This window comes from Musa acuminata, chromosome BXJ1-9 (assembly GCF_036884655.1).
Source record: "Musa acuminata AAA Group cultivar baxijiao chromosome BXJ1-9, Cavendish_Baxijiao_AAA, whole genome shotgun sequence".
Lineage (NCBI taxonomy): Eukaryota > Viridiplantae > Streptophyta > Magnoliopsida > Zingiberales > Musaceae > Musa > Musa acuminata.
This window is the reverse complement of record NC_088335.1, coordinates 43,394,596-43,417,742: the sequence shown is the minus strand read 5'-3', so window position 1 is coordinate 43,417,742 and position 23,147 is coordinate 43,394,596. Positions and strand designations below refer to the sequence as shown.

At 38.6% G+C, this 23,147-nt stretch overlaps 3 protein-coding genes across 5 annotated transcripts; 1 reads left to right on the top strand and 2 right to left on the bottom strand.

Annotated features, from left to right (window-relative positions):
- Window positions 1-631: 631 nt before the first annotated feature.
- On the bottom strand, window positions 632-4,484 carry LOC135593644 (protein trichome birefringence-like 5). Its single transcript, XM_065083842.1, has 5 exons — window positions 3,845-4,484; window positions 2,164-2,356; window positions 1,707-1,900; window positions 1,426-1,581; window positions 632-1,306 (listed from the first exon to the last, which is right to left on the bottom strand). The coding sequence occupies exons 1-5, from the start codon at window positions 4,351-4,353 to the stop codon at window positions 970-972; spliced, it is 1,389 nt and encodes a 462-aa protein (XP_064939914.1). The 5' UTR covers window positions 4,354-4,484; the 3' UTR covers window positions 632-969.
- A 2,366-nt stretch (window positions 4,485-6,850) lies between these two features.
- LOC135586649 (villin-3-like) lies at window positions 6,851-20,500 on the top strand. Of its 2 annotated transcripts, none has more exons than XM_065083838.1 (23): window positions 6,851-7,010; window positions 8,612-8,718; window positions 9,565-9,664; window positions 10,773-10,841; window positions 10,942-11,184; window positions 11,269-11,446; window positions 11,534-11,666; window positions 11,774-11,936; window positions 12,594-12,741; window positions 12,834-12,934; window positions 13,049-13,204; window positions 14,993-15,061; window positions 15,156-15,224; window positions 15,347-15,484; window positions 15,610-15,738; window positions 17,454-17,601; window positions 17,734-17,744; window positions 17,844-17,984; window positions 18,079-18,204; window positions 18,402-18,467; window positions 19,229-19,547; window positions 19,641-19,849; window positions 19,925-20,500. In XM_065083838.1, exons 2-23 carry the CDS (start codon window positions 8,663-8,665, stop codon window positions 20,036-20,038), a joined length of 2,886 nt encoding a protein of 961 aa, XP_064939910.1. In that variant the 5' UTR covers window positions 6,851-7,010; window positions 8,612-8,662; the 3' UTR covers window positions 20,039-20,500. The 2 variants fall into 2 exon arrangements, with proteins under 2 accessions (XP_064939910.1, XP_064939911.1); XM_065083839.1 differs by having other exon boundaries at window positions 6,858-7,116.
- LOC135593643 (uncharacterized) lies at window positions 20,227-22,265 on the bottom strand. Of its 2 annotated transcripts, none has more exons than XM_065083840.1 (4): window positions 22,043-22,265; window positions 21,707-21,963; window positions 21,166-21,617; window positions 20,227-21,088 (listed from the first exon to the last, which is right to left on the bottom strand). In XM_065083840.1, exons 1-4 carry the CDS (start codon window positions 22,150-22,152, stop codon window positions 20,804-20,806), a joined length of 1,104 nt encoding a protein of 367 aa, XP_064939912.1. In that variant the 5' UTR covers window positions 22,153-22,265; the 3' UTR covers window positions 20,227-20,803. The 2 variants fall into 2 exon arrangements, with proteins under 2 accessions (XP_064939912.1, XP_064939913.1); XM_065083841.1 differs by having other exon boundaries at window positions 22,060-22,134.
- Window positions 22,266-23,147: the final 882 nt, after the last annotated feature.

Here is a 23,147-nt window from a genome sequence, read left to right as displayed (position 1 = left end):
AACTAGTAATATGTTCCAGTAAAATCATAGCCTAAACAAGTTGCTCTCATGATTAAGGTTTACAGATCTCAGGCATGGAAGTTTCAGATGGTGTTGGCAGGTGTAATTGTTCGTGCTAAGTTGGTAAAAGCATGCATTTGAAGATGTATGTACATCAGACGGGATTTGTCTGCAAGGGGGTCATCAATCTCATCCATGCAAATGAAGTGTGATCTGATGCATCTCCGCAGTTGTTCTTTTGGTTGTAACTCCATCACTCTTAACTTAGATTACAAGCGAAGGCATCTCTCACTAATTTCAACTTCCTGACCCACAAACCTTTTTAATAAGCATGATCATAATTCGATTCGACCAAATCAAATCAGAACCGATGTTGATCGAGTCGGTTCTTTACTATTGAACTGCAAGCACAAGATTTGTTTACACTCAACCAAATGAAGACAGAGAGAGTTACACCCTCACAATACCATATTTATGCATGATGATTTCTTTAAGATTCAGGATTAAGTATATATAATTTTCACATGCACTATCAATTGATAATTTGCAAATATGTTTAGTAAAAGACAGGCATCTATTCTTTTGGGTGGTTTTACATCCATCCACCCTCATCACAAAATACTTTGCATCCTCATATAAGAATATCTTTGTATATGTTCTCGATTTATCCAATCACTTATGCATTATTTTACATACACAACTTTGATTATGGACACAACAATTGGTTCTCCTGAACAACATGGATATAAAATAGAACACTATCTCTAACATCAAACAAAAAAGAGGTACCCCTGATCACAATCAGCACTGCAGCTGTGAAAAGAGCTTTCTCAAGAACATTCGGCCTCCCCAAAGCAGCTTTTCAATCAGCAGGCGAACATCTACATCTGTTTTCTTGTCTCGGCATGCACATAAGCTTCTTGATACGAATCATGATGGGTAACAACGGCTATGACGATAAACCGTCGTCTATGTAAAGAAATGTGGATGTTGTTTGAGGACAAGAGTCGCGTAGATCAACTCGTTCCATGAGTCAGGAATCCCAGGAAGACACCAATGGCTGCAGTCCTGCCGCCTCTTGGACACCTTTGCCCCATCAGTCAGCTTCTTGCCATAAATCGAAGGGTGCCCATCCTTACGGTAGTTGGTCAGCTTTGTCACGTTCAAGAGAACAACCGGAACATGCATTCTACTAATAACTTTATCTACTATCTTCATCTTCAATGGATAATTATCTAGAAATGCACCGCTTCTGATAGGATCTGTCTCTCCATTGCATGTGCCACCAGAGTCCCAGTCTCCGCCTCTGAGAAAAGACAGGTCGATAGGACCTTATACTTGAAAATGGAGTGTTCTAATGCAAAATCTATTAAGATAAAAGAAAAGAAAGTGCTATTTCTAATATATAGGCCAGAAGTTAAGCACCTAAAATGAGCAGCAGAGTAACCACGGTAAATGATTAATTTAGATCGGTCAACATTGTTGTCAATCCATCTTCCCCAAGTCTTGATGGCTTTCCTATATGCTTTGGTTGCATCAAATTGTGGATAAAGAACATTACCTTCTTTATAGTAATTCTTCCTGGTCAATCAAAAATATTAATTTACCAAATGTACGCCATGAGAGCAGCAGTAAAACTGGCTACTTTGAGTAAAACAACTTGACACATCAATAAAAGATAAATAGAATTAAAGGCACGGATTTACCCTCTTGCTGTCTTCCCATGGGTCCACCAATGACCAGTGTTAAAGACAAGAATGTTGGCTCTTTTCCAACGTTTGGCTGACTTGTCGATTCGATCTATCATAAGAATTGGGTTTGAATTACCCTGTCGATTGACTCGTATTCCTTCTCTAACAAGAAAATGGGATCGAACAAACTCCACTGTACAATCATAGTCCTGCAAAGAACTGCATATTAGAAATAATTTACAGTCCTTTATTGACTAACTTTTAGGTCTTAAGAATAAAAGTGAAATTAACCATCCAAATTCTCAATTTAAACATCAGCTGACACAAAATTAAATATATAAAAGCATAGTGCATAAGATGTAATATATAGACTTTCTAGAGACTTGAAAGTGATCTATGTGACATTGGAATCAGGCTAGATGGATCAACATAATGCAGCATATAAATGAAAGCAGAAGAGAAGTTGGCATACCACAAATTTGAAAATAAAGTAGCCACGTCCTTTGGTTATTTTATAACCTCGGGTCTCGTACATTTTGCTCTTATCAGGCAGCGCTTCTCGCAAGAGACACAGCATCGATTCAAACTGGTTTCGGTTCATGGAATCTCCAACAAACATCAACCTTTTACCTTGAATTCTCTCCAAAAAGTCTGTTCCATTAAACCTATGAATAAAGTAAAAGGACAATGGGAAAAGAAGAAACTGCTTATGAAAAGAACCACAATAATGGAAATCCTTCTACTGGAGGGTTGTGAATATTGAAGAGGAAATAAAACTATAATGTTGAACCTAGAATTTTAATAGTTTACACTTACATGGCACAAGAACATAAAAGACATAAGATGAAAAAGGACAAAAAAGAAGAAAAATGAAAGAGAATGAACTATTAATGATGAATAAAGAAGTCATTCCTTTCTTCATATAGACCTAGGATACTTCAATAGAGTGGCTAAATTATATCTGCTAAACAAAAGGGAAATAAGCTCAGAGTCATATCAATCTCGAAGAGTAAGTGTTTCCAGATTGGTTTGTCTATAGAAGCGTAAGAAACAATATAAAATATTAGGATTCCTTTTGACTTCAGAAAATACTTCTAAGCTTGTCGGGTATCTATGTAAGTAGGATATTTAATTTTCTATTCAGGCGCTGACTTAATTTGTCGGTATCGATTTTTTCTGCTCTATGTTAAAATTTAATAGTGTCTTCCATGTCAGCTTCAGATTTTACTCCTCTATGTCAAAAGCTTTTAAGTTCCAACATAATTTTCACCATTCATCTCGTCAAGATCTTCTCAGCCGTGATTCTGTTTTTTTCAAATGACTACTTTGGCATGTCCTCATCTATATATATATATATATATATATATATATATATATATATATATATATATATATATATATCTCATGGATCAGAGTAAGTCATTTAGTAGTTATGACAGTTCCACCCAAAATATTCTCCCAGAATTTGATCAACAAGTTGAACCAGTGATGCAGCAAAACTCTCAAAAAGGTGAAGAAATGTGTTTTAAAACAGTATATTGTCAAGAATATAAAATTATAGATGAAGTCTCATCTAAAGGATTAAGCTTTTAGATGCATAGCATTGATAAAAAATTTTCATGGTACTAGAGCAAAAGATCCAATGTTCTTGCCACATGTTGGGTTTATGCAATCGACCCTCCACACGGTAAGGGAAGTGTTAAGATTCTTTCTCCCATCTGTGCTTACGGAAAAAAAGACCCAAAAGGAGGCCTATTAGGAAAGGACCAGGATCATCTACATTTAAGATCCATCTATCAACAGGAGCAGGACCCCTGCATTCATGTGTGAATTTGGAAGAAGCTCAATCTAAAAAATTCAGGTGAAAATTTCACATCATGTGAATATGATTACTTAGTTTAGCAACAGCTTCATACTATTTCCAATGGCCAAAACAACAAAATAGTAGGGGAAAAGAAAGAGGAGCAAAGATGAAATTTTGGAATATGTGGCCTTTAGAAAACCCTCTAATAATTCGAAAAAGATGACATGTTTCAATATTTCCTACATTTTGCTATCATATATTTGTGATCTTAGGAAGTTTGGCTACCAAACTCGAGTAAATGCGAAGAAAATGATCAGAAAAAGAAGCAAGAAGACGGTGTGGATGGCACCTCGGCAGGTCACAACCGTCAGGCTTCCACCTCCATCTCAAGTACCCGCGATCCTGCCTGCCGTTCTCGTGGCAGCTGTAGGCCTCGTCCACGTACGGGCAAGAACCTGGCTGGTAGAGCGGGTACTGCCCCTCCTCGTCTCTCTCCCATTTCCCTTGGTAAAGATCGCACCTCTCTTCACGCGTCCTGGCTTCTTCCGCCTCGGAAGGCGGCTCCACCGCGGCTTCGGATGACGGGAAGATTTCCGCCTCGGAAAGCGGCTTATCCGCGGGCACCTGCGCCAAGCTCGCGGCTTTCGATCGCGGACGGGGAGGGGACGGGGAGATTGAGAGGTCGGAGACGAGGGAAAGGGGGGACTTGAGGGCGCGCTGGGGGGCGATAACGAGGAGGAAGATGGAGAGGAGCGCAGCAGCGGAGGAGGCGGCGGCGACGGCGACGGCGCGGCGTCGCTTGGCATGGGAGAGAAGGGAAGATGAGGAGGAGGACGAGGAGGACGAGGAGGGAGCCATCGGCGGCGACGGGAGGAGAAGCGCATGCTGGTTCGTCTCTTTTGTGTGGAGAGGAGGAAAGGGGGCAGAAAGGAAAGCGGTGACCCGACCCTTCCGGACCCTATCTCTTAGCGCTTTCGGACAGGAGGTAGAACGAAGCGAGTCGGTGACCGGATCTCCCGCCGGTCTTCCTATTATTTTCTTGCAACAATGTTTTTGTTAATAAAAACACTTTTGGACCGAAGCACTTGTTAGCGAAAACTGCTGCGAAAATTCGGAAAACATGTGTTGTCTGAAGGGCTTCAGAACGTTAGAACCGTGTGACACAGAATCCAACGGCATATCTAATAGTCAAACACGCGGTGCACAAGTCAACATGGAGAGTCAAGTCAACGTGAGGGAAAACCTAGTTGATTCATAGTAGTTCTTTTGGATCTTTGTGTACATCTAATGGGAGCCGATATGATCACAAGGCTCATGTGATTCTATTTTTAATATACATAAATAATAATAATAATAATAATTTTATTTTTTTAAATCAAATTAAATCATAATGGAGATATTTTATTAATATCAACATCATATATACACATTAAAAGGACATCTATCTCAACAAATTCCAAAGGAAGAAGAAGAGAAAAGAAGAGGCAATAAAATTATTAGAGAGAGAAAGAGAGAGAGAGGAGGAGGAGAAGAGGAAGAGGAAGAGGAAGAGGAAGGAGAGATATAGCCTAAAAAAGTCATAGTTTGTGTCCCCTTTCTCTCTCTTGATTTTTCTACTCTCCCTTGTCAATTCAAAAAAAGAAATCAAACCCCTAAAAAGGTCTTTTTATGAAAGGTCATTCCAAAAAGGAAAAGTTATGGATGATGAAGAAATCAAACCCCTTAGACACTATAGTTCATATCTATCAGACATAATCCTTTGAGCTATATGCTCCAACTATTTCATTATATTCGTTTTCTTTTGAGTATCCTCAGAAAGAAAAATTTCCTTTTCTCAATTATTTCGATTGTTTCTATCTATTTATAAGGAATACAACAGTACATTCTAAGGTATAAAATGATAAAAAAGAGATGTAATAATTGGAGTTTTGAATAACACAACATTTGATTTTTTTAAATCTCTTTCATATTTTTAAATAAAAAAATACATTAAGCATTTTATCATTTATCGGTATTGTTTCGTTTTATTCCTATAATTTCATCGTCACATTAGTAGCAAGAAGACGACGGAAGGAAGGACGAGAGAAAAAAAAAAGTGTTAGATTAACTCAACGATACTTATAATTTTAAAAATTAATGTATGTAAAAAAAAGTGTTGAATCACTTAGATGAAGTTCACTATTTTTTAATTGATTATTATTTTTTTATGACCTATTTTATCATCCCACGCGAAGCGACTAGATTCCAAAAATTCGAGAGGTACTTAAAAAGTCAATAAAGATATCATCGTTTACCTCCATATGTTTTATACTGAAATCCTTATTCAACAAAACTTGAGGGGATGAACATCTTTTTTACGTACGCAAAAGACTCTCAAATCATTTTTTTAATCCCTTCCAATAATGTCAAAAAATATATTTTTTAATAATTTTTTTTAGCCTTCGATGTATTTTTGATATGCTTATCTCATTTTTTTTATTTTTATATTTCTTACGTGGAAAATCAATGTACTGATTTGTAGACAAAAATATGCTTATTCAAGCTTATCTGTCTTTGCCTGATTTGCTCTCCTATATTTTGAGTGCTGATGCTATAAACATCGATAGTATTAGGTATTTGAAATTAATAAATCAATTTTATTTTGAAAAATATTTTCTAAAATTAGATCGGACGAGTGAAAAATAATTAAATAAATACTTCGGAGTTTTCTTTCTTTTCTTTTTTTTTGGGGATATTCAACCGACCACAAGCGACATGAATAATCCAGCTAGGCTGCCGTACGACATGTCGTCTTGTTGGAGTGAACACGTGGCTGGGGCAGTCCCTACTTCGGGAACCTGCTCGGACGCTACACGTGGTCAGACGGCTGTCGTGGACGGAACAGCTGATTGACGAGCTTCCCGGGATTGGGATTTGGCGTGTCCGTCTCGTAATCCGGTCTCGCCGGAGCCCGAGCGGGTCCGACCGGACCGCCTCGCTCTCGGCGTTCCCGATCGGGCACCAACCACGAGGCATCTGATTCCTCGAACCAAATGGCGATGCCGTGCATGCATCCTCCCGAACCGACGGTCCGGGACCTGCCACGTAAGATCTCAGACGGAGTCGAACAGCGCACACGCGTTGCGGGCCCCACTCTCGAAGCGATTAATCATGGTGCCTGTGTGACCTCTGGAACAGACACGGACGGAAACCGTGTACCGATGAAGGTACCGACTTGTTGACTGGTCGATGGTGTGGGAGCCACAGTAGAGCTGTTCCGTAACTCGGGTAATACGTCTGGGTAATTTAATATTTTATTACTTACGGCGATGCTTTTGGGATCCAAATAGTGACAGGCACGCCTTCCCCTATCATTCTCTCTCTCCCTTAATATTATTTTGGGCTGTTTGGTGGCGACTATTTCTCTTTCGACACCGGTGGCCTTGGAGATCGATCGAGCTGCTCGGTAGGGTTCGCTTCGTGCCTCCCTGTCCGATCCTCGAGTCGGTCGCGCCGTTCGCTTTGAACGAGCAAAGGTGCGGTTTTTCTTCCCTTTTTATTCTTTGCCCTACCACTTGCCCCTTCGCTCAATGGTTGTCGATAGGTGGTGGCGTCATCGCTTCTTGCTTTGAGTAATCAAAGGTGCGATTTTTCTCTGATTTTTTGCCCGACTCCTACACTTCTCTTGTTCTAGATGGGTTGTGCCGTCGCACCCCTGATTCGGGAGAAAGCGACGGAATTATATAATTTTTCTGATCGTTCCCGAGGTCTTCTCCCGGCCCAGGGGCCGATCTGGTTTCTGAATTGATCTCTGTGCTTGTTTATTGGGTATGGCGATGGCAAGTCGTGAGGCTTCGTCTAAGGTGAAGAGGCGGATTGGTTTTTATCTCTTATCGCATGTTTGGATGATCTTTCTGCGTGCGTGATTGTGTTTGAGGGTGCTGGGGTTGGAATTCGCTTCAATTCTTCTGATAAAGTATCGTCTTTCGAGCCACTTGGCTCGTATTTTGACACAAGACGCGTCTGAAACTTGTTCTTGCGAGTTTTGTGTTGTTTGCGATCTGGAAGTTCTTGAATTCTATTGGTTTCTGAAATTTCACATGATCGATTGCATGATGGCTTGGTGATTAATTTGGTCTATAGGGTTACTCTTAAGATTATTGAATCTGTCCGAGTCCATCTTTCTGTATGATCCTCCTGAAGTTTTGACGCTGGCGCAATCTGAAGTCTGTAATGTTATGATGTTATCTATATCTCATCTGTTTGTGTTTGTGTGATTCCAATGCACGTTACAACGAGTCATTGTTGGGTCTCCAAGGAATTTGCATTTTTTCTAAAGAATTCTTTCTTTAAATATGAGTGCTCTGGAGGTTTTAACTTGGAATTTTTGACGATAATCTCCAATTGTATGATGAACAAATATTGCCCATCATGTTGCTGATGTATGTTCTTTATTGATTCCCTGCATGTACATGGTCTGACATGTTTAGACGTGACATTCATTATTCTCTTCTTTTATTTTCTTCCGTTGGTCTGCTTGTTTGAATTAGTGTATTTTTGTGGTGGACCTTATGACTTAAAAGTGCAGTGCTGAATTGCAATCATTCTTGGTGAATACTTCTCATTAAAGACTGTTTTTCTTGTTATAAAGTTTCCAACCAGTTGTCATGAATGTTGTTGTGTACATAACTTCATTTTGACATATAACTTCATGGAAATGCTTGATCAATTTGCATATTTGATGGGAAAACAGTTTTTTTGACAGAGCAAGCTTATTACAGATCTTTGTATCTCTTTACCTTTTACTGTGGTGTCGATTTTTAGTTATGCATTATATTTTGATGCTAACTATTTTCTTATAACATGTTGTCCGAAAAAAAAGAAAGGATCCTCTTTTCTCTTTTAAGTGCATGTAATACTGATTTTCAGAGAAATGAAAACTTCTGAGGAAACTACCATATATTTTTTAAAATCATATACAGATTTGGAAAGTGATGCACATTGGAAATTTGTTTGAGATGATTATTCGCTGAGAATATATATAGTTACTCATCATGTTGTCTAGTTAGCAAGTGTGATAAGTTAGATTGCTTGATTTGCTTTGGGCTAATGCCTATCTCTGATTGTCTTTATGCAGAATCCTGCTGCTGTTGACTCGAAGCCGAAACCATTAGATAGCACTTCTAGTATGGCTGTCTCCATGAAGAATGTTGATTCAGCTTTTCAAGGAGCTGGCCAAAAGGCGTATCCTCACAATAGCTTCCTTTTATCGTACTTAATTCTCTGTTGGTTCACCTTCCAATTTTGTTGTTGTTTAATCTGAGATATGTAAGGATATCATAATAATTAACAAAATAGAAGAGTTGGTATTATCAACATCTATGATTAAGATTACCCAAAAACCTGGAAGAAATCATAAGAGAAATGTAGTTAACATGGTCCAAAAATCGGAGAGCAGACTAACTTGATTGATGAGACTTAATTTATAAAATGATGGAACTTTCTTAAATGTCTCGCGTCCATCTGATTGTATAATTGAACATGAATTTAATCAAAGTTGTACCCTAAAGTTTTTTTGCATTGGATTATCATCAATAATGGTTTGAATCGACTTTGGCCTTTGACCTTGTACCCTAAATTTAGGATACAAGTAAATGAAAAGGTTGTGGAATTCTAGGCTCTTTTTTCAATGCTTGATGCCATGTTGAGATGGAAACTGGATAGGTTAATTGTTGACTTGCCTGAAAATAAAATTGTACAACATTTTGGAGGAAGCAGATCAAATATATGGTCTGAAGAGTGGTAAGATTGTGTAGAATAACTAATGCAGTGGAAAAGCATTTGCAGTTCTCATCAAGTGGATCCTGAACCTGGAGACTTTTAAGGCTGAGTCCAGATTAAAGCTGTTCTAGTGCACATTTTTCAGCAAGATAATCATAAAAACGGTATAGCTAAATAGTAGTATGTTGTACCCTGCAGGTAAAGGTGGTATATGTTATTGAAATTTGTCTATTTGTTGCTGTTATTAGCCTTCGATGGTTCTTCACATGGTGTTATGTACTGGCTTTTGATTTCCTTAACAACAAACAGTGGATTGGAGATATGGCGAATCGAGAATTTTTGCCCAGTCCCTGTACCAAGTTCTTCCCATGGAAAATTCTTTACTGGAGATTCATACATCATTTTAAAGGTTATTTATTAGTCTTTTCTAGAAATGCTGACCCTGTCGTTTATTTGTTGCCAGTATTTTTCTGTAGATTCATGAGAATGAACTTAGACTATCATCTGAGATCATGCTTGTACACTCTAAGGTTTTTTTCTCTCTAGAAAAGAAACAGTTAAGGCAAGTTGGAGAAGATGGGGTTAAAAAAATTTAATTTATTAAGTTTGTGACTATATTAAAAAATAGCATGAGAGAATGCAATATGCCATTCTCATTAAGTTGTATATATGTACTTTTGTTCATTTAGTCTGCAGTTGTTCCATTCAGTATTTTTCAATTTTGTGGATAAAGTAACATGATTTTGGTGCAGCTCATAGGAGGAATTTTACTGTTAACTGTCAAGTCATGGTGTCTCCTCTTTCCTTGGTCTTTGCAATTTCTTTAATCTATTATGCTGTAAGGTCAATAATTTGAGAATAATTACTGAACATGCCTCATGCCAATAGGAACGACGTCTGGTCAAGATTTTTTGAATATCTGAATATACTTGAGCAGCTTAAACTGGGTTTGGGTTCCCTTTAATCAGGTTTGTGATGAGTTTGACTAGAAAAATCGGTACAGAGACAGGTTTGGATTCAAATAGATGAAATTCATGGGTCCAGTGCTGTTGGCATTCCTAATATTTTATGGTAATGACAGCACATTGGATTTTTGGTAGTCATGTTACAAACACTCTTAAGCCCTGTGGGTTGGTACTTCAGGTAATTGAGTCTACCTGAGCCTGTTTAAATCATGTTCGGCTACCTTTTAATTGGGTTTGGTTTGAGTTCAGTAGTCTACTAGGTGACAAAAGTCGGGTTTGAGGTTGGTTTTGGGTTTGGGTTGCCTAGGTAGTTAGTCAAATTGGGTGAAATTTGTGAGTATCCTACCTGTTGTCAATTTACTCCATGCTTAATAGTGTCTTCTTCAGGATGTAAAGTTCAAAATTCTCTTTGTTCTCAAGGAACTAGACATATTATTACGTATATTGTTTTTCCACTTTGCGATTCTATATTTACTTTTTCCAAACTGTTATATTTTGTGAGATCAGTGTTTGTCAAATGTTGAAGCTATTGAATCTTTGTTCTTTGCACAGACAACTGCCTTAAAAAGTGGTGCCCTTCGTCATGATATCCACTATTGGCTTGGTAAAGATACTAGTCAGGTCAGATGGAAGTCCATACATTCAATATATTGTTGCTTGAACTACTACTTTTTGAAGAATAATGTTGTCAATGATTGGTCTTAAACATTAATGTCTACAGGACGAAGCTGGAACTGCTGCTATTAAAACTGTTGAACTAGATGCAGCCCTTGGGAGCCGTGCTGTTCAATATCGTGAAATACAAGGCCATGAGACTGAGAAATTCCTCTCTTATTTCAAACCTTGCATTATACCACAGCAAGGTGGGGTCTCATCTGGTTTCAAACATACTGAAATTAATGAGCAAGAGCACACCACACGATTATTTGTTTGCAGAGGAAAACATGTTGTCCATGTCAAAGAGGCAAGTCATTTGTGTAACTAATCTTATTTGAAATTATGTAGTGGAAGAATCTCACTTAATATTTTTAAGTTTTTTTATCATCAGGTTCCTTTTGCTCGATCATCTCTTAATCATGATGACATATTCATCCTGGATACAAAGTCCAAAATTTTCCAGTTTAATGGATCTAATTCATCTATTCAAGAGAGAGCTAAAGCTCTTGAAGTTGTACAACATCTCAAGGATACTTACCATGAGGGGAAGTCCGAAGTGGCAGCTGTCGGTAAGTTCTCTTTTGAAAGTTCTGATGTGAGGTTTTACTGACAACAAAAGACTTTTTAGTCTTTCTGACTTGGTGCATAATTGATAGAGGATGGGAAGTTGATGGCTGATGCGGAGGCTGGAGAGTTTTGGGGATTGTTTGGTGGCTTTGCTCCTCTTCCACGAAAGGCAGCATCTGAAGAAGATAAAAAAGCTGAGCCCTCCTCCACAAAACTGCTATGGTAATTCATTATCAAGGCACATTTCTGGAGTTTCACGTTAACCATAGAATCAACTTGTAACAGAATTACTTGATGCACATCACTGATAGAACCATTTTCCTTTTCAGTGTTGTGAAAGGGCAAGCTTTGCCCGTTGAAGCTGATTCATTGACAAGGGACTTATTAGATACAAATAAATGCTACTTGCTGGATTGTGGAATTGAAGTTTATATATGGATGGGCAGAAACACATCTCTTGAGGAGAGGAAAAATGCAACATCCGCAGCAGAAGTAAATTCATTGCTTTCTTGAGTTTCATCTTTTATTCTCTTGGGCATCATTTGTGTAATCTCACCTGCATACATGTGAAATGAAAGTCTTGACATGATTCCTTTGCATATAGTACGTCCACCTCCTTAAGAAAATCAGGGTCCTTTTGGAAGTTATAAGTGGTGCGTCATACTTTGGCCAATCAGAGGTGAGCAATATTCAACCTTCCATTTGGCCTCCTGTGTTGTGTGGGCACTAAGTCTTGGCCCTGCAAAGGTAGTGGAATCCACCAAGGACAATGGCAGCAGCATTGTGAGGAGCCATTAGGGCCAACCATAGTGAAACCATGGAGGTGGTTTTTAGGTTATATGTCCATATTTGAAAGTCAGGGTGGTTCTTTTGAATGGTTGTGGAGGTGAATCCCTATTGCAGGTTCATCAGAGGTGCTAAAAATAAAGAGAAAGGACCAGTTGCGCTGATTTGATTTTCATGTATCGTTAGTGTGATTTGATCATGGGACAGCCTATTCTATTCACTGTAACTTGTCTTTTAGCCTGTTTTCTTGGCCACAAACAACTTGCTTTTTGAAAAATTCCATTTAGAATCTCAAAGGCCTTTTAGAAACTTTAATTTCAATTCATTGTGGGTTCTATATGTTAATGCACATATAGCATACAGGAATTACTACGTGAACCTGCCAGACCACATGCTCATTTTATTCGCATAATCGAGGGTTTTGAGACTGTATCATTTCGCTCCAAGTTTGATAAGTGGACACAGAAAACTGAAGTGGCTGTATCTGAGGATGGAAGGGGCAAAGTTGCAGGTTAGTTGATGACACCCAAACTTTTAAAAATATTTTGGATCTAGATAAAGATCTTGTTGTGCAAGCTATAAGGCTGTTGTTTCCTTCTGTAGCTCTTCTTAGACGCCAAGGACTAAATGTTAAGGGTCTCACAAAAGCTGCTCCTGCGAGAGAAGAACCTCAACCATATATTGACTGCACTGGAAATTTACAGGTGCTGTTATAATTCTTTGTCCTTATTCAGATTTATCTCCATAAAAAGGCTGGTGTCTCTTTGCAGGTTGTGCTTTTAAATGCATCCTAAGCCTATTTTCAAATTAATGCACAGGTTTGGCGTGTAAATGGCAAGGAGAAGACTCTTCTTCCACCATCTGAGCAGTCTAAGTTTTATAGTGGAGATTGCTATATTTTTCAATATACATATCCTGGGGAGGATAAAGAGGAGTATCTTATTGGTACTTGGTTTGGGAAGAAGAGCATTGAGGTAAATTTTGCGAGAAGTTCATTGCACATTTTTCCAAGTATGTCCTAGAAAATGTTGATGTTGAACATGGGATGTTGTACTTAAGATTAAGATGTTGTACTAGCTAAACTGTTGCTAAAAGAATTAATGTTTTTGTGCAAGAATAGTGATTTTTGCTGGACTAGATATTCATTGTGGCAAAGTTCATTCTTTTATTTGTTTCCAATTTCTTGTAGCATATCTGTATAATTTTTGGTCGTTTATATTATGTATCATCTCATAGGTTATGATTATTCTCCTATACTGCAGTTTTTGTTTCTTTATTTTTATCTTTGAAGGTATGCAAATTAAGAGATTTTTGGAAAAGAAACAACAATTTTTGAGATGAAAAGTATAAAAAGGTTATAAGACAATTGCAAGGCGATTTATGCTTTATGGGTTGGAATGCTGTTGTGAAACAGTATATCCAAAATGTTAGTGTCACTAAGATGAAAATGTTGAGATAAATATGTAAAGATATTGGAAAAGATATATTAAGATGGATTTTATTTTCATGGAGTGTTAGGAATAATGGATCAATTCAGATTGGTGGTGCAAGGAAGTCAAGAGGAAGATCCGAATATTTTTAGAAGGATCAGTTCAGATTGGTGATGCAAGAAAGTATAGGCGAAGATCCAACTTTCTTAGAAGAATTAAAAGACATTTAAAGTTTCTTACTTTGTCTACTGTGTTACCCTCAATAAAGCTCATTGGTGGAAAAGATTCATGAAGCTGATTCAAAATAGTAGGGGTCTTATGGTGAATGGTAATGTGTTTGGTCCTTCTTAAGCAACTAATATAATTCACTGCCTTGTTAATAGGATTATAGATTCTGATGGGCAAGTATCTCTATTGGAAATACATGGTATGGTTGACTATGAGGTTTGCTGTAGCAAATCTTTATAGGGTTTTATCATCCTTTATGAGATGGAGTGATGTAGCAATTTGGTGGTGGGGTTTACGTTATTAGTGTTGTAGAAAATATACTGGGAACATAGGAAATTGGTCATCAATGTAAACAAGACATCAGGGCCTCCAGAGAATATGCTTAGGGTTGATGAGAGGATAATGAACTTGAAAGATGGTAAAAAAGGATGAGGAATGTTCCAAACAAAACAATGGCAAGGGAACAATTACAAAAATATTGAGTAACTAAAGGTAACAAATGAGATTTAGTGGAACGGAAAGGATTCAAGCAGATATGCTGATGCATGGCAGAAGAGAATATTTTCTAGTCACAAAGCCATGAAGGTCATTTCTAGTGCAACTTCTGTTTTCTGAAAACTTGATGCATTCTGGATGTATGAGATTATTGCGATCTGAACTACTCAAAATCTAATAGTTAAAATTTGAATAAATCAATGTGATAGGCATTTATATGCTTTCTTTAAATGTAAAGGTTAATAAGGTCGATTACATTGATTTGGCAATGTTGTTGCATTTTTCATGCTGATTCCTCCATTTCTTGTATTGTGCGTGGTTTGACCTGGATGAGTTACTTAAGAACCATAAGTTTATGTCTTAAGTCAGATCAAATACTTCATGGTTGACAAATCATGATGACTGAAATACTTTGTGGCATAACAACAGCAGTTAGCTTCTAACTCTTTGTGGCTTATTTAAAAATGGTCTCTTTTCTGATAGCCATTTTGAATTATGCACGTCATCATTTAAACAAGCAACTGGTAATAGTGGAATAGTGAAGAAATCATCAACCACACGTTTTATAGCTCACTAGTATTTGTTGTAATCTGAAGCAACTCTATGCAGGAGGACAGGACTGCAGCTATCTCACTTGCAGGAAAGACGGTTGAATCTCTAAAGTCGCAGGCTGTTCAGGTGACTTGTCAGTTGCAACTAATGTTGAAATTATGCAGATCACTGTTATATTAAATTCAAAAGAGCTAACCATTTCCTGTCTATGTACTCCTAGGCTCGTCTTTATGAAGGAAAAGAACCCATACAATTCTTCTCTATTTTCCAGAGCTTCTTAGCATACAAGGTTTACTTGCACAGAAATCTTTTCTCTAGGAGCAGACTCTTGCTTTGCAACTGGTTCTTCTTGGTGCACTTTTCCTTTCCAAGTCTGATTACTTTCTTTAAGCTTGTATGCTGAATTCGCAGGGTGGTCTTAGCTCTGGATATAAGAATTTTGTGGCAGAAAACACTATTGCTGATGAGACATACTCAAAGGATGGTGTTGCTCTTTTCCGAGTTCAAGGTTCTGGGCCAGAAAACATGCAAGCGATACAAGTCGAACCTGTATGTTTTGCATAAACTCTGTTTCAATTGCTTTCCTTACTGAAAGAAAGATATTTCATATTATTTATACTCATCCAAGTAATTTCTTTATATATGATAAAGCTTCATGCTCTTTGTTTGATCAGGTAGCGTCATCTTTGAACTCATCTTACTGTTATATACTACATAGTGCTGATACTGTTTTCACATGGTTTGGAAGCCTGGCCACCTCTGTGGATCAAGAGCTAGCTGAGAGATTGCTAGATCTGATTAAGGTTTGTCAAGTTCTGCTTAATATATGTATCGGTCTTGTAACCTTTTTGTGGTAAATTATATGCTTTGTTAGCATATGAATAAATCAAAAATTACTTCTTAATTACCATTGTCTTTATATTTTTATAATCATTTTAAGAATTTGCAGGAAGCTGTAAGTTATGATTTATATATTCAAACCTCCACAAAACCATCATCTGCAATGCCCTTCTTTTTAGATTTAAGTGAGTACATTATTAAAATTCTTGTGAATGCTCTTGATCCTCAAATCTTTATTGGGGTACATCTTGTACCTCGCAGATAACAGTTCAACTGGACATAACTGGAAGCAACCAGTTCAGTTTTTGTTACTTGATTTTGCAGCCAACTAGTACATAATGATTAAATTTTTATCTCTTAAGTTCTCCATCACCCATCTCTTAACCAAATTCTCTTAAAGAGTGTGCCACAACAAACCCAAATAACATACTCCTTTTGGAGAACTTGTCTAAAGATCTGAGCCAATCTTCCCCCCTTTCATAGCTGGATTGTTATATAGATGTGGAAACCTGTGATTCTTGTAGTCTTCTGTCGCATGCAAGCTAAATATGTCTTGCCATATGGTTAGCTGTTTATGTCTTGTTTTGTTTTTTGAATTTATGCCCCACTGGCACCATTTATCAGGTTCCTACTTGTATCCTGTATTGATTTAGATTTTGTAGGTGTTACATAACTGCTATAAGAACATGCATCTTTTTTCAATTAATTTTGGGAGGTTGATAAATCAAGGAAGCTTCCTATTTGCAAAAGTCGTTTGACTAGAAACATATAAAAAGAAATGTCTTTCATCTGGACCATATGTCTGTAACTATGATCTAGTTGCAACTTGCAACTGAGCTAGTATATGATAATCGTAAGGCATGATATACAACCATCACATGCTGTGGTGCCCAACTGTTTTGGGGCCTTTGGCAATCAGAGCCATGCAGCGGTGTTAATATTTTATAATTTTACATAACAATTCTAGACTAAATTAATTTGATGTTACATTCTAAAACAATCATCAGCTTAAAGGAGTTATTAGAGTTGAATTAATAACCATTTGTTTCATGCACATATCCATGGACCCAAGTCCTCTAGCATATAGCTTATGATGTCTACTAGTAGAAATAACTAAGAGTTGTACATGGAATTTTAATTGCCCATTAAAAATGCTAATATGTACTTAAAACTAATGTCAAAGTAATTTTTATAACTAAGACATCCAAGTTCTTTAAAACATTTTTATTTTTATTTTTGAAACATTGTGTTTGATTAATTGATCAATTTGATATCTGGATCGAGTATGTTTAGGTGATGACATCCACTAAAGTTAGTCCGGTGGTTTATCTAATAAATTGGGTGTTATTAATATATGTCAAATTTCTTGATAATCATAACTAAGTGTTCTAATATTATTGCTGAAGTACATCAGAAAAGTCATTACACTATGTTCTGGCTTCTTTTTTTCTTTTTATAGGTTTCTATGGATGCCATATTAATTGAAAATGTTAGTGGAATTTATTTTTTCAGAGCGTAAAATGCCTATGGATTGAGTTTAGCCACTTCTCTGAAGATCTGCTTTTATTTATTTTGTTGATTCAGATTTACCTAGGTTCTATGAGTTTATTTGCAAAGGAAGAAGGGAGGATGCTGTTATTATGTATTAACTACTTGTATGTTTTGTCAACGTTTACAGCCAAATATTCAGACAAAACCACTAAAAGAGGGAACAGAAACTGAACAATTCTGGAGCCTACTGGGAGGCAAATCTGAATATCCCAGTCAGAAAATTGGAAAAGAACAAGAAAGTGATCCCCACCTGTTCTCATGTACTTTCTCAAAAGGTAGGAAGTCAGTGGTACTGTTATCTATCTAATTTCCTAAACTTTCATATAGTTCTTTTGCATGTGTTGCTAAATTTTTATATGTTCTGTGTGTCAAACCAACTTATGATGCTATGTGTGGCAAATTTGAAGGCACTCTGAAGGTGTGTAGTGTGAAGTCTCTGGAAACCTCTTTTACAAATTTTGATCCACTTGTTTACTGTGGTTGTTAAGCTGTCAAATGCATTGTGCTGTCTTTTCAGGTGACAGAGGTTTTTAACTTCACTCAAGATGATTTGATGACGGAGGATATTTTTGTTCTGGACTGTCATTCAGACATCTTTGTTTGGGTTGGACAACAGGTGGACTCAAAAACCAGATTGCAAGCTTTGAACATTGGAGAGGTATTGAGTACTTGTCCTTTTGCAATTTTTGTTTCTACTACCAACCTTTCTTTTTGATCCGCATGTCTGTCTTTCTATATGCCTTTTTAACCAGAAATTTATTGAACAAGATTTTCTTATGCAAAATCTCTCGAGAGAGACTCCATTGTTCATTATTATGGAAGGAAGTGAGCCTCCATTCTTCACTCGATTTTTCAACTGGGACTCTGCAAAATCAGCGGTAAGGATTTGGATGTAAAGTTGAATACTTTAAATTATCAACTGATAACCTTTTATTGACATTGTTTTTAACTTGCTTTTGCTGCATCCTCTGGAGGTTTGTATGGCCTGTCAATTAGATATTAGTGGATGTAGCTCAAAAGTCAATTAGGTATATAACAAGCACCTAATGAATCCCCTTTTTCTTTTTTGTTTCAGATGCATGGTAATTCCTTCCAGAGGAAGCTAGCAATTGTGAGAGGCGGAGTAACTCCAACATCAGATGTAAGTCACAAATCCTTTCAGCTGGTAGATTTCTCTGATAGATTACATATGTCAGTGAGTTCTCATTCTTCCAAGGATCCATGGGCTGGTCATGTGACAGCATGGGCACGAAATCATAGGTGTCATGTCCAGCTGTAACTCAAGTTGGTGATAGAGCAACTAGAGGTCATAGGAAAATATTCATGTGAATCCTCTCCTTGGTTATAAGGATGATGTCCTAGTTATGCTCTGTTCTTCATTGCTTCATGCTTTTGTTTGGTTGTAGAAGAGAAAATACAATATTCTGAAATGTTGTCTATGAGAACTTGCCAAACTTGTTGCCCTATTCAACAGTGCAAGCTCGCATGATCGCCAACAGGGAGAACTTGTCCTTTTCTTCTTTTCAGCAATGCAAGTTTATTTTGTTGCCTCAACGTGCTTTTAGACTTGGTGGACTAGGGAATAGTTACAACATATCCTTATCCTGAATTCTTTAGCCAAACTCCCCAAGTCTTATTGAGTAAAGAATACAATGCCAGATTCTGCAACTGTAAAGCTACAAGGCTAGATGAAAAAAATTTTGGTATCTTATTATGTCTAAGCTGGTTCTTACTAGTTTCCATGTGTCTTAACCGGTAGTACGATCAAATCTTTCTACTCTTGCAATTTTCTTTTACAATATATTCCTTTACTAATAATACCTCGTCTCTCATGTTCGATTTTCTTTCCTGAAAAACCTTATATGGGAAGTTCCTGATTGGATATTCGTCTCTTGCTATCAGAAGCCCAAGCGACGAGTGGCACCATCTCATAGTGGGAGATCAGCGGTGCCGGAGAAATCTCAGCGTTCAAGAAGCATGTCTTTCAGCCCTGAACGTGCTCGAGTTAGAGGAAGATCTCCTGCATTTAATGCACTGGCAGCAAACTTTGAGAATCCAAATGCCAGGAATCTCTCGACTCCTCCTCCAGTAGTTAGGAAACTTTATCCGAAATCTGGGTCACCTGATTCTGCAACGGTGGCTGCAAAATCAGCAGCAATTGCCACCCTTTCTTCTTCTTTCGAGCGGCCAAAGGAAGTGATGATACCAAAAGTATCGAAGGGTATGTGATCCTATTTTCTGAAGGGATAGGTTTGTCTTCAAGGAATACACTCTGTGCTGACGTTTTAAACCCTTTGAATTTCTTTTGCTGAAGTGAGCCCTGAGAACATGAAGCCAAAACCAGAAGCGGACACCAAGGAGAGCATGATCGCAATGAGCAATAGAATTGAAACTCTCACCATACAGGAAGATGCAAAGGAGGGTGAAGCTGAAGATGAAGAGGGGCTGTCAATATTCCCCTATGACAGGCTGAAAACTGCATCCACGGATCCTGTTACAGATATTGATGTAACCAAGCGAGAGGTATATCATCCATCCAATCGACTGATGCTTAGCTGGAACTTCCATCAAGGTCTAATTCCTTTATTCCAATCGCAGACTTATTTATCCTCCGTGGAGTTTAAAGAGAAATTCGGCATGACAAAGGAAGCTTTCTACAAACTACCCAAGTGGAAGCAGAACAGACTCAAAATAGCCCTTCAGCTGTTCTAGCACTGCCAAACCCCCAGATCCTGCTGGCATCCTACTCTAGTACAGTTCAAGTTATGATTTCTCCCATCCGGTTTTTAGTTAGTTCAGGCAAGAACCCCTAGTATTGCAAGGGGACAGTGTCGGTCATCGTATTCTTTTGCTGCTTCGAGTCCGAAATCGCAGTCTCTCCATCAACACAGGTTTAGCAATTTTTCTCTTTTGTTTGAGCCATGTTTTATTGGTCGTGCGGAGTGTTCTTTTCGTCGTCAAAGGTTGTTTTGCTGAGCTTGCAATTTTTTTTTCGTTTGTTCATTTCTGAATTGTTTCAAAGGTGAGACAGAGGTTGTCCAAAAAAAAAAATGATGTCATATGATGTAATCGAAGGGCATGAAATGTGTGTACAGTATAGCCTAAACACATTTATGTTTGGAAACCAGTTTGCACCTTGTTTGCTCAATAAAGCCTGATTCTTTTGTGTGTGTAGAGCTTCTTCTTCTCAGTACCTCTTCATTGCTGCTCTTATCTGAGTTCAATCTTATGCATTCTTTTGTACCTACTCGAAAACTTGTGCAGACAAATGTCTCACCTATTGTTTCCTTCTGCTCCTATCGATAGGATTCGGCAAAAAGATATACTTCTATTTTCCTTGAAAAAGGTGTAATTAGTTTCATTCCCCAAACATAATGTTCATGAAAGCAGCTCAACAACAAGAAGCACAGACAAAGAAGCATATGACAAGAACAAGAAGCAGAAAGGGAAGAAGGAATAGAGAACTGTTGCATCGATTCAGATAATGTCAGTTTCCAGCCCCAGCTTTCTCCTATTCCAACCCACGTACAAGTCCTTGGACTTGAACAAGCCAGGGATGTACCCACTCACTGTGGTGAATGGAAACTGAGCCACTGCCTGTCTCCTCCCCAAGGAAACGACTGCCGGTGCTGCTGCTGCTGCTGCTGCTGATCTTGGCTTGTACACGGCCATCTTCTCCTCCTTCCCTCCTCTCAGCAACAGCTTCATGTTCTTGGCAGCCACCGCAGCGTGCTTGCGTGCTGAGAACCCCTGTTTGATCTCCTGCCCACACAGCAGATTCCACATCAACTAAAGGTCATGGTTGTAATGCACAGATCAAGTGGATGGAAACCACTTACGGGAAGATCAACTACGTCGCCAATGGCGAACACGTTCTTCCGGCCTCTCACCCTCAAGTTCTCGTCCACCTTCAACCTCCCAAACCGATCCAGGTTATCCTTGAGCAGGGTGTGCTGCAGCCATGAGGATCCCAGCGGCCTCCCCGCGCACACGAAGTGACAGTCGGCGGTGATGGTTGCTCCGGCGGAAGTCGTGAATGATCGCTGCCCCTCGGAGATGGCGTCCAGGTCGATGGAGTGGCCCAGGAGCACGTCGACCCCCTTCGACTTCAGCCATCTGAGCGCCTTCTCGGAAGCTTTCGGGCCGAGGATTTGAAGCAGTCTTGGGCCTTCGTGAACGAGCGTCACCTTCTTCTCCGGGTAGTCCGCCGCGATCTCCGCAGAGAGCTCGACGCCGGTTCGGCCTCCTCCGATGACCAGCACGGAGCTGGAAGATCTTATCCTCTTGTTGTCTGAGAGAATCATGAGATGGCATGGTAAGAGGCTTCTGCATGCGTATCTGAAGAGGAAGAAGCAGAAGAAGAATGATCACTGGAATTGCCTTGCTTGAACTGCTCGAGCCTGTCCTTCCTGCTCCTTGGCGTGGAATCCACATGGCCGGTGGCGATGACGAGATAGTCGTATGCAAAGGCGCGACCCTCCGCGGTCAAGACCTCGGACTCGGTGACGTCGATCGCGGGCGACGCCGTGACTCTGGCATTGCTGAGGTAGTCGGTGTGCTGGATCAGCGATCGCTCTGCAAACGGTGGCTCCACCATCGATCTGCTCCTTGCCCAGGGGACCTCGTAGTATTCCTTCCTGGTGTCGAAGAAAGAGAGGGACACATGAGAGAGAGAGAGAGAGAGAGAGAGAGAGAGAGAGAGAATTGGGATCTTACGAGTCGATGAGGACGACATCGGCGTCAAACTGCATGTGCTTGGCGAGCATGGCGCCGGCGACGCCACCACCCACAACCACCACCTTCCTGTCGCCTGCACCTGCTTCCATCGCTGAAGAACTCCGCACAGAGATCGAGTAGCGAGCTAGCTGGGTATAAATCCCTGATCCTGATGCATCGTTCTCCCTCCCCTGCTTTCCTCTCTGCTTCCTTTTTGGCTTTGCGGGAAGGAGAAAGAGGACGAGGCAGCGGACGCGGCAGAGAGACTTGGATCCTTTCCTCCGAACCGTGGCCGTCTGATGTCTTGACTTTCAAACGAACGGCCGAGATGACACTGGATCCATCTTGAGCTCGCGTCTTCTCGAAATAAAGTCTTCGACAAGATTTTGACTTGTTCTTAATTAATTATAATTATATATATATATATATATATATATATATACAAATAATAATAATAATAATAATAATAATAATAAAGTAGATAAAAAAATGGGGGCTGACAATTTCCAAGCCATTGCATGTATTGAAAAGTATGAAGTGTGTGTGACTATTTAGTTGATATAATTTAGAGTTATGATTTGAAAAATGAAATGGAGAATCATATTTGAATTTTCATTTTTGAATGCCATTGAAATCTTATTTGTGGAATTTAAATCCTAATAAAATAAGACCAAATAATATTTATTAGCGATAAAGCATTCTTAATTTCTTGTAATCATTAAAATCGCATAAATTAAAGGAAAAAATACATATTACTACAATACGTTTATTTGATTGTACTAAAGTTAGTTTTGATTGTTTTAATTAGTATATTGATTCAGAGTCAATGAAGATCGAATCCTAAGTTGAATTCAATCGATATCAATTTTGTCCAATTTGGTTCACATCAAATCATATAAAACTATATCCGAGTGCTCACAATAATATCTCTTTTATGTTTAAGCTAATCTAATTTATAAGATTTGACTTTTGATTTTTTAGAGAGGTCTATCTCTCTAAGAGCTCCTTTTTATAGTCAAATCCGAGACGTAATAACATTCAATCTATTCAAGCTTACACTAACGTAAAGCTATTGTTACGTGATATCGAGGTGTCGATCACATAA

Excerpts from the sequence above, each read along its gene's own strand:
- LOC135593644 (XM_065083842.1), bottom strand. The coding sequence starts at position 4,353 with ATGGCTCCCTCCTCGTCCTCCTCGTCCTCCTCCTCATCTTCCCTTCTC. Across the intron at positions 1,901-2,163 it reads ACTTTATTTTCAAATTTGTG|GACTATGATTGTACAGTGGA; the intron begins GTATGCCAACTT and ends AGTTCTTTGCAG. Across the intron at positions 1,582-1,706 it reads CATGGGAAGACAGCAAGAGG|GAAGAATTACTATAAAGAAG; the intron begins GTAAATCCGTGC and ends TTGATTGACCAG.
- LOC135586649 (XM_065083838.1), top strand. The coding sequence starts at position 8,663 with ATGGCTGTCTCCATGAAGAATGTTGATTCAGCTTTTCAAGGAGCTGGC. Across the intron at positions 8,719-9,564 it reads CAAGGAGCTGGCCAAAAGGC|TGGATTGGAGATATGGCGAA; the intron begins GTATCCTCACAA and ends AACAACAAACAG. Across the intron at positions 18,205-18,401 it reads GGGACTCTGCAAAATCAGCG|ATGCATGGTAATTCCTTCCA; the intron begins GTAAGGATTTGG and ends TTTTTGTTTCAG.
- LOC135593643 (XM_065083840.1), bottom strand. The coding sequence starts at position 22,152 with ATGGAAGCAGGTGCAGGCGACAGGAAGGTGGTGGTTGTGGGTGGTGGC. Across the intron at positions 21,618-21,706 it reads GCTCGAGCAGTTCAAGCAAG|ACAACAAGAGGATAAGATCT; the intron begins GCAATTCCAGTG and ends TGATTCTCTCAG. Across the intron at positions 21,089-21,165 it reads GCGACGTAGTTGATCTTCCC|GAGATCAAACAGGGGTTCTC; the intron begins GTAAGTGGTTTC and ends CTGTGTGGGCAG.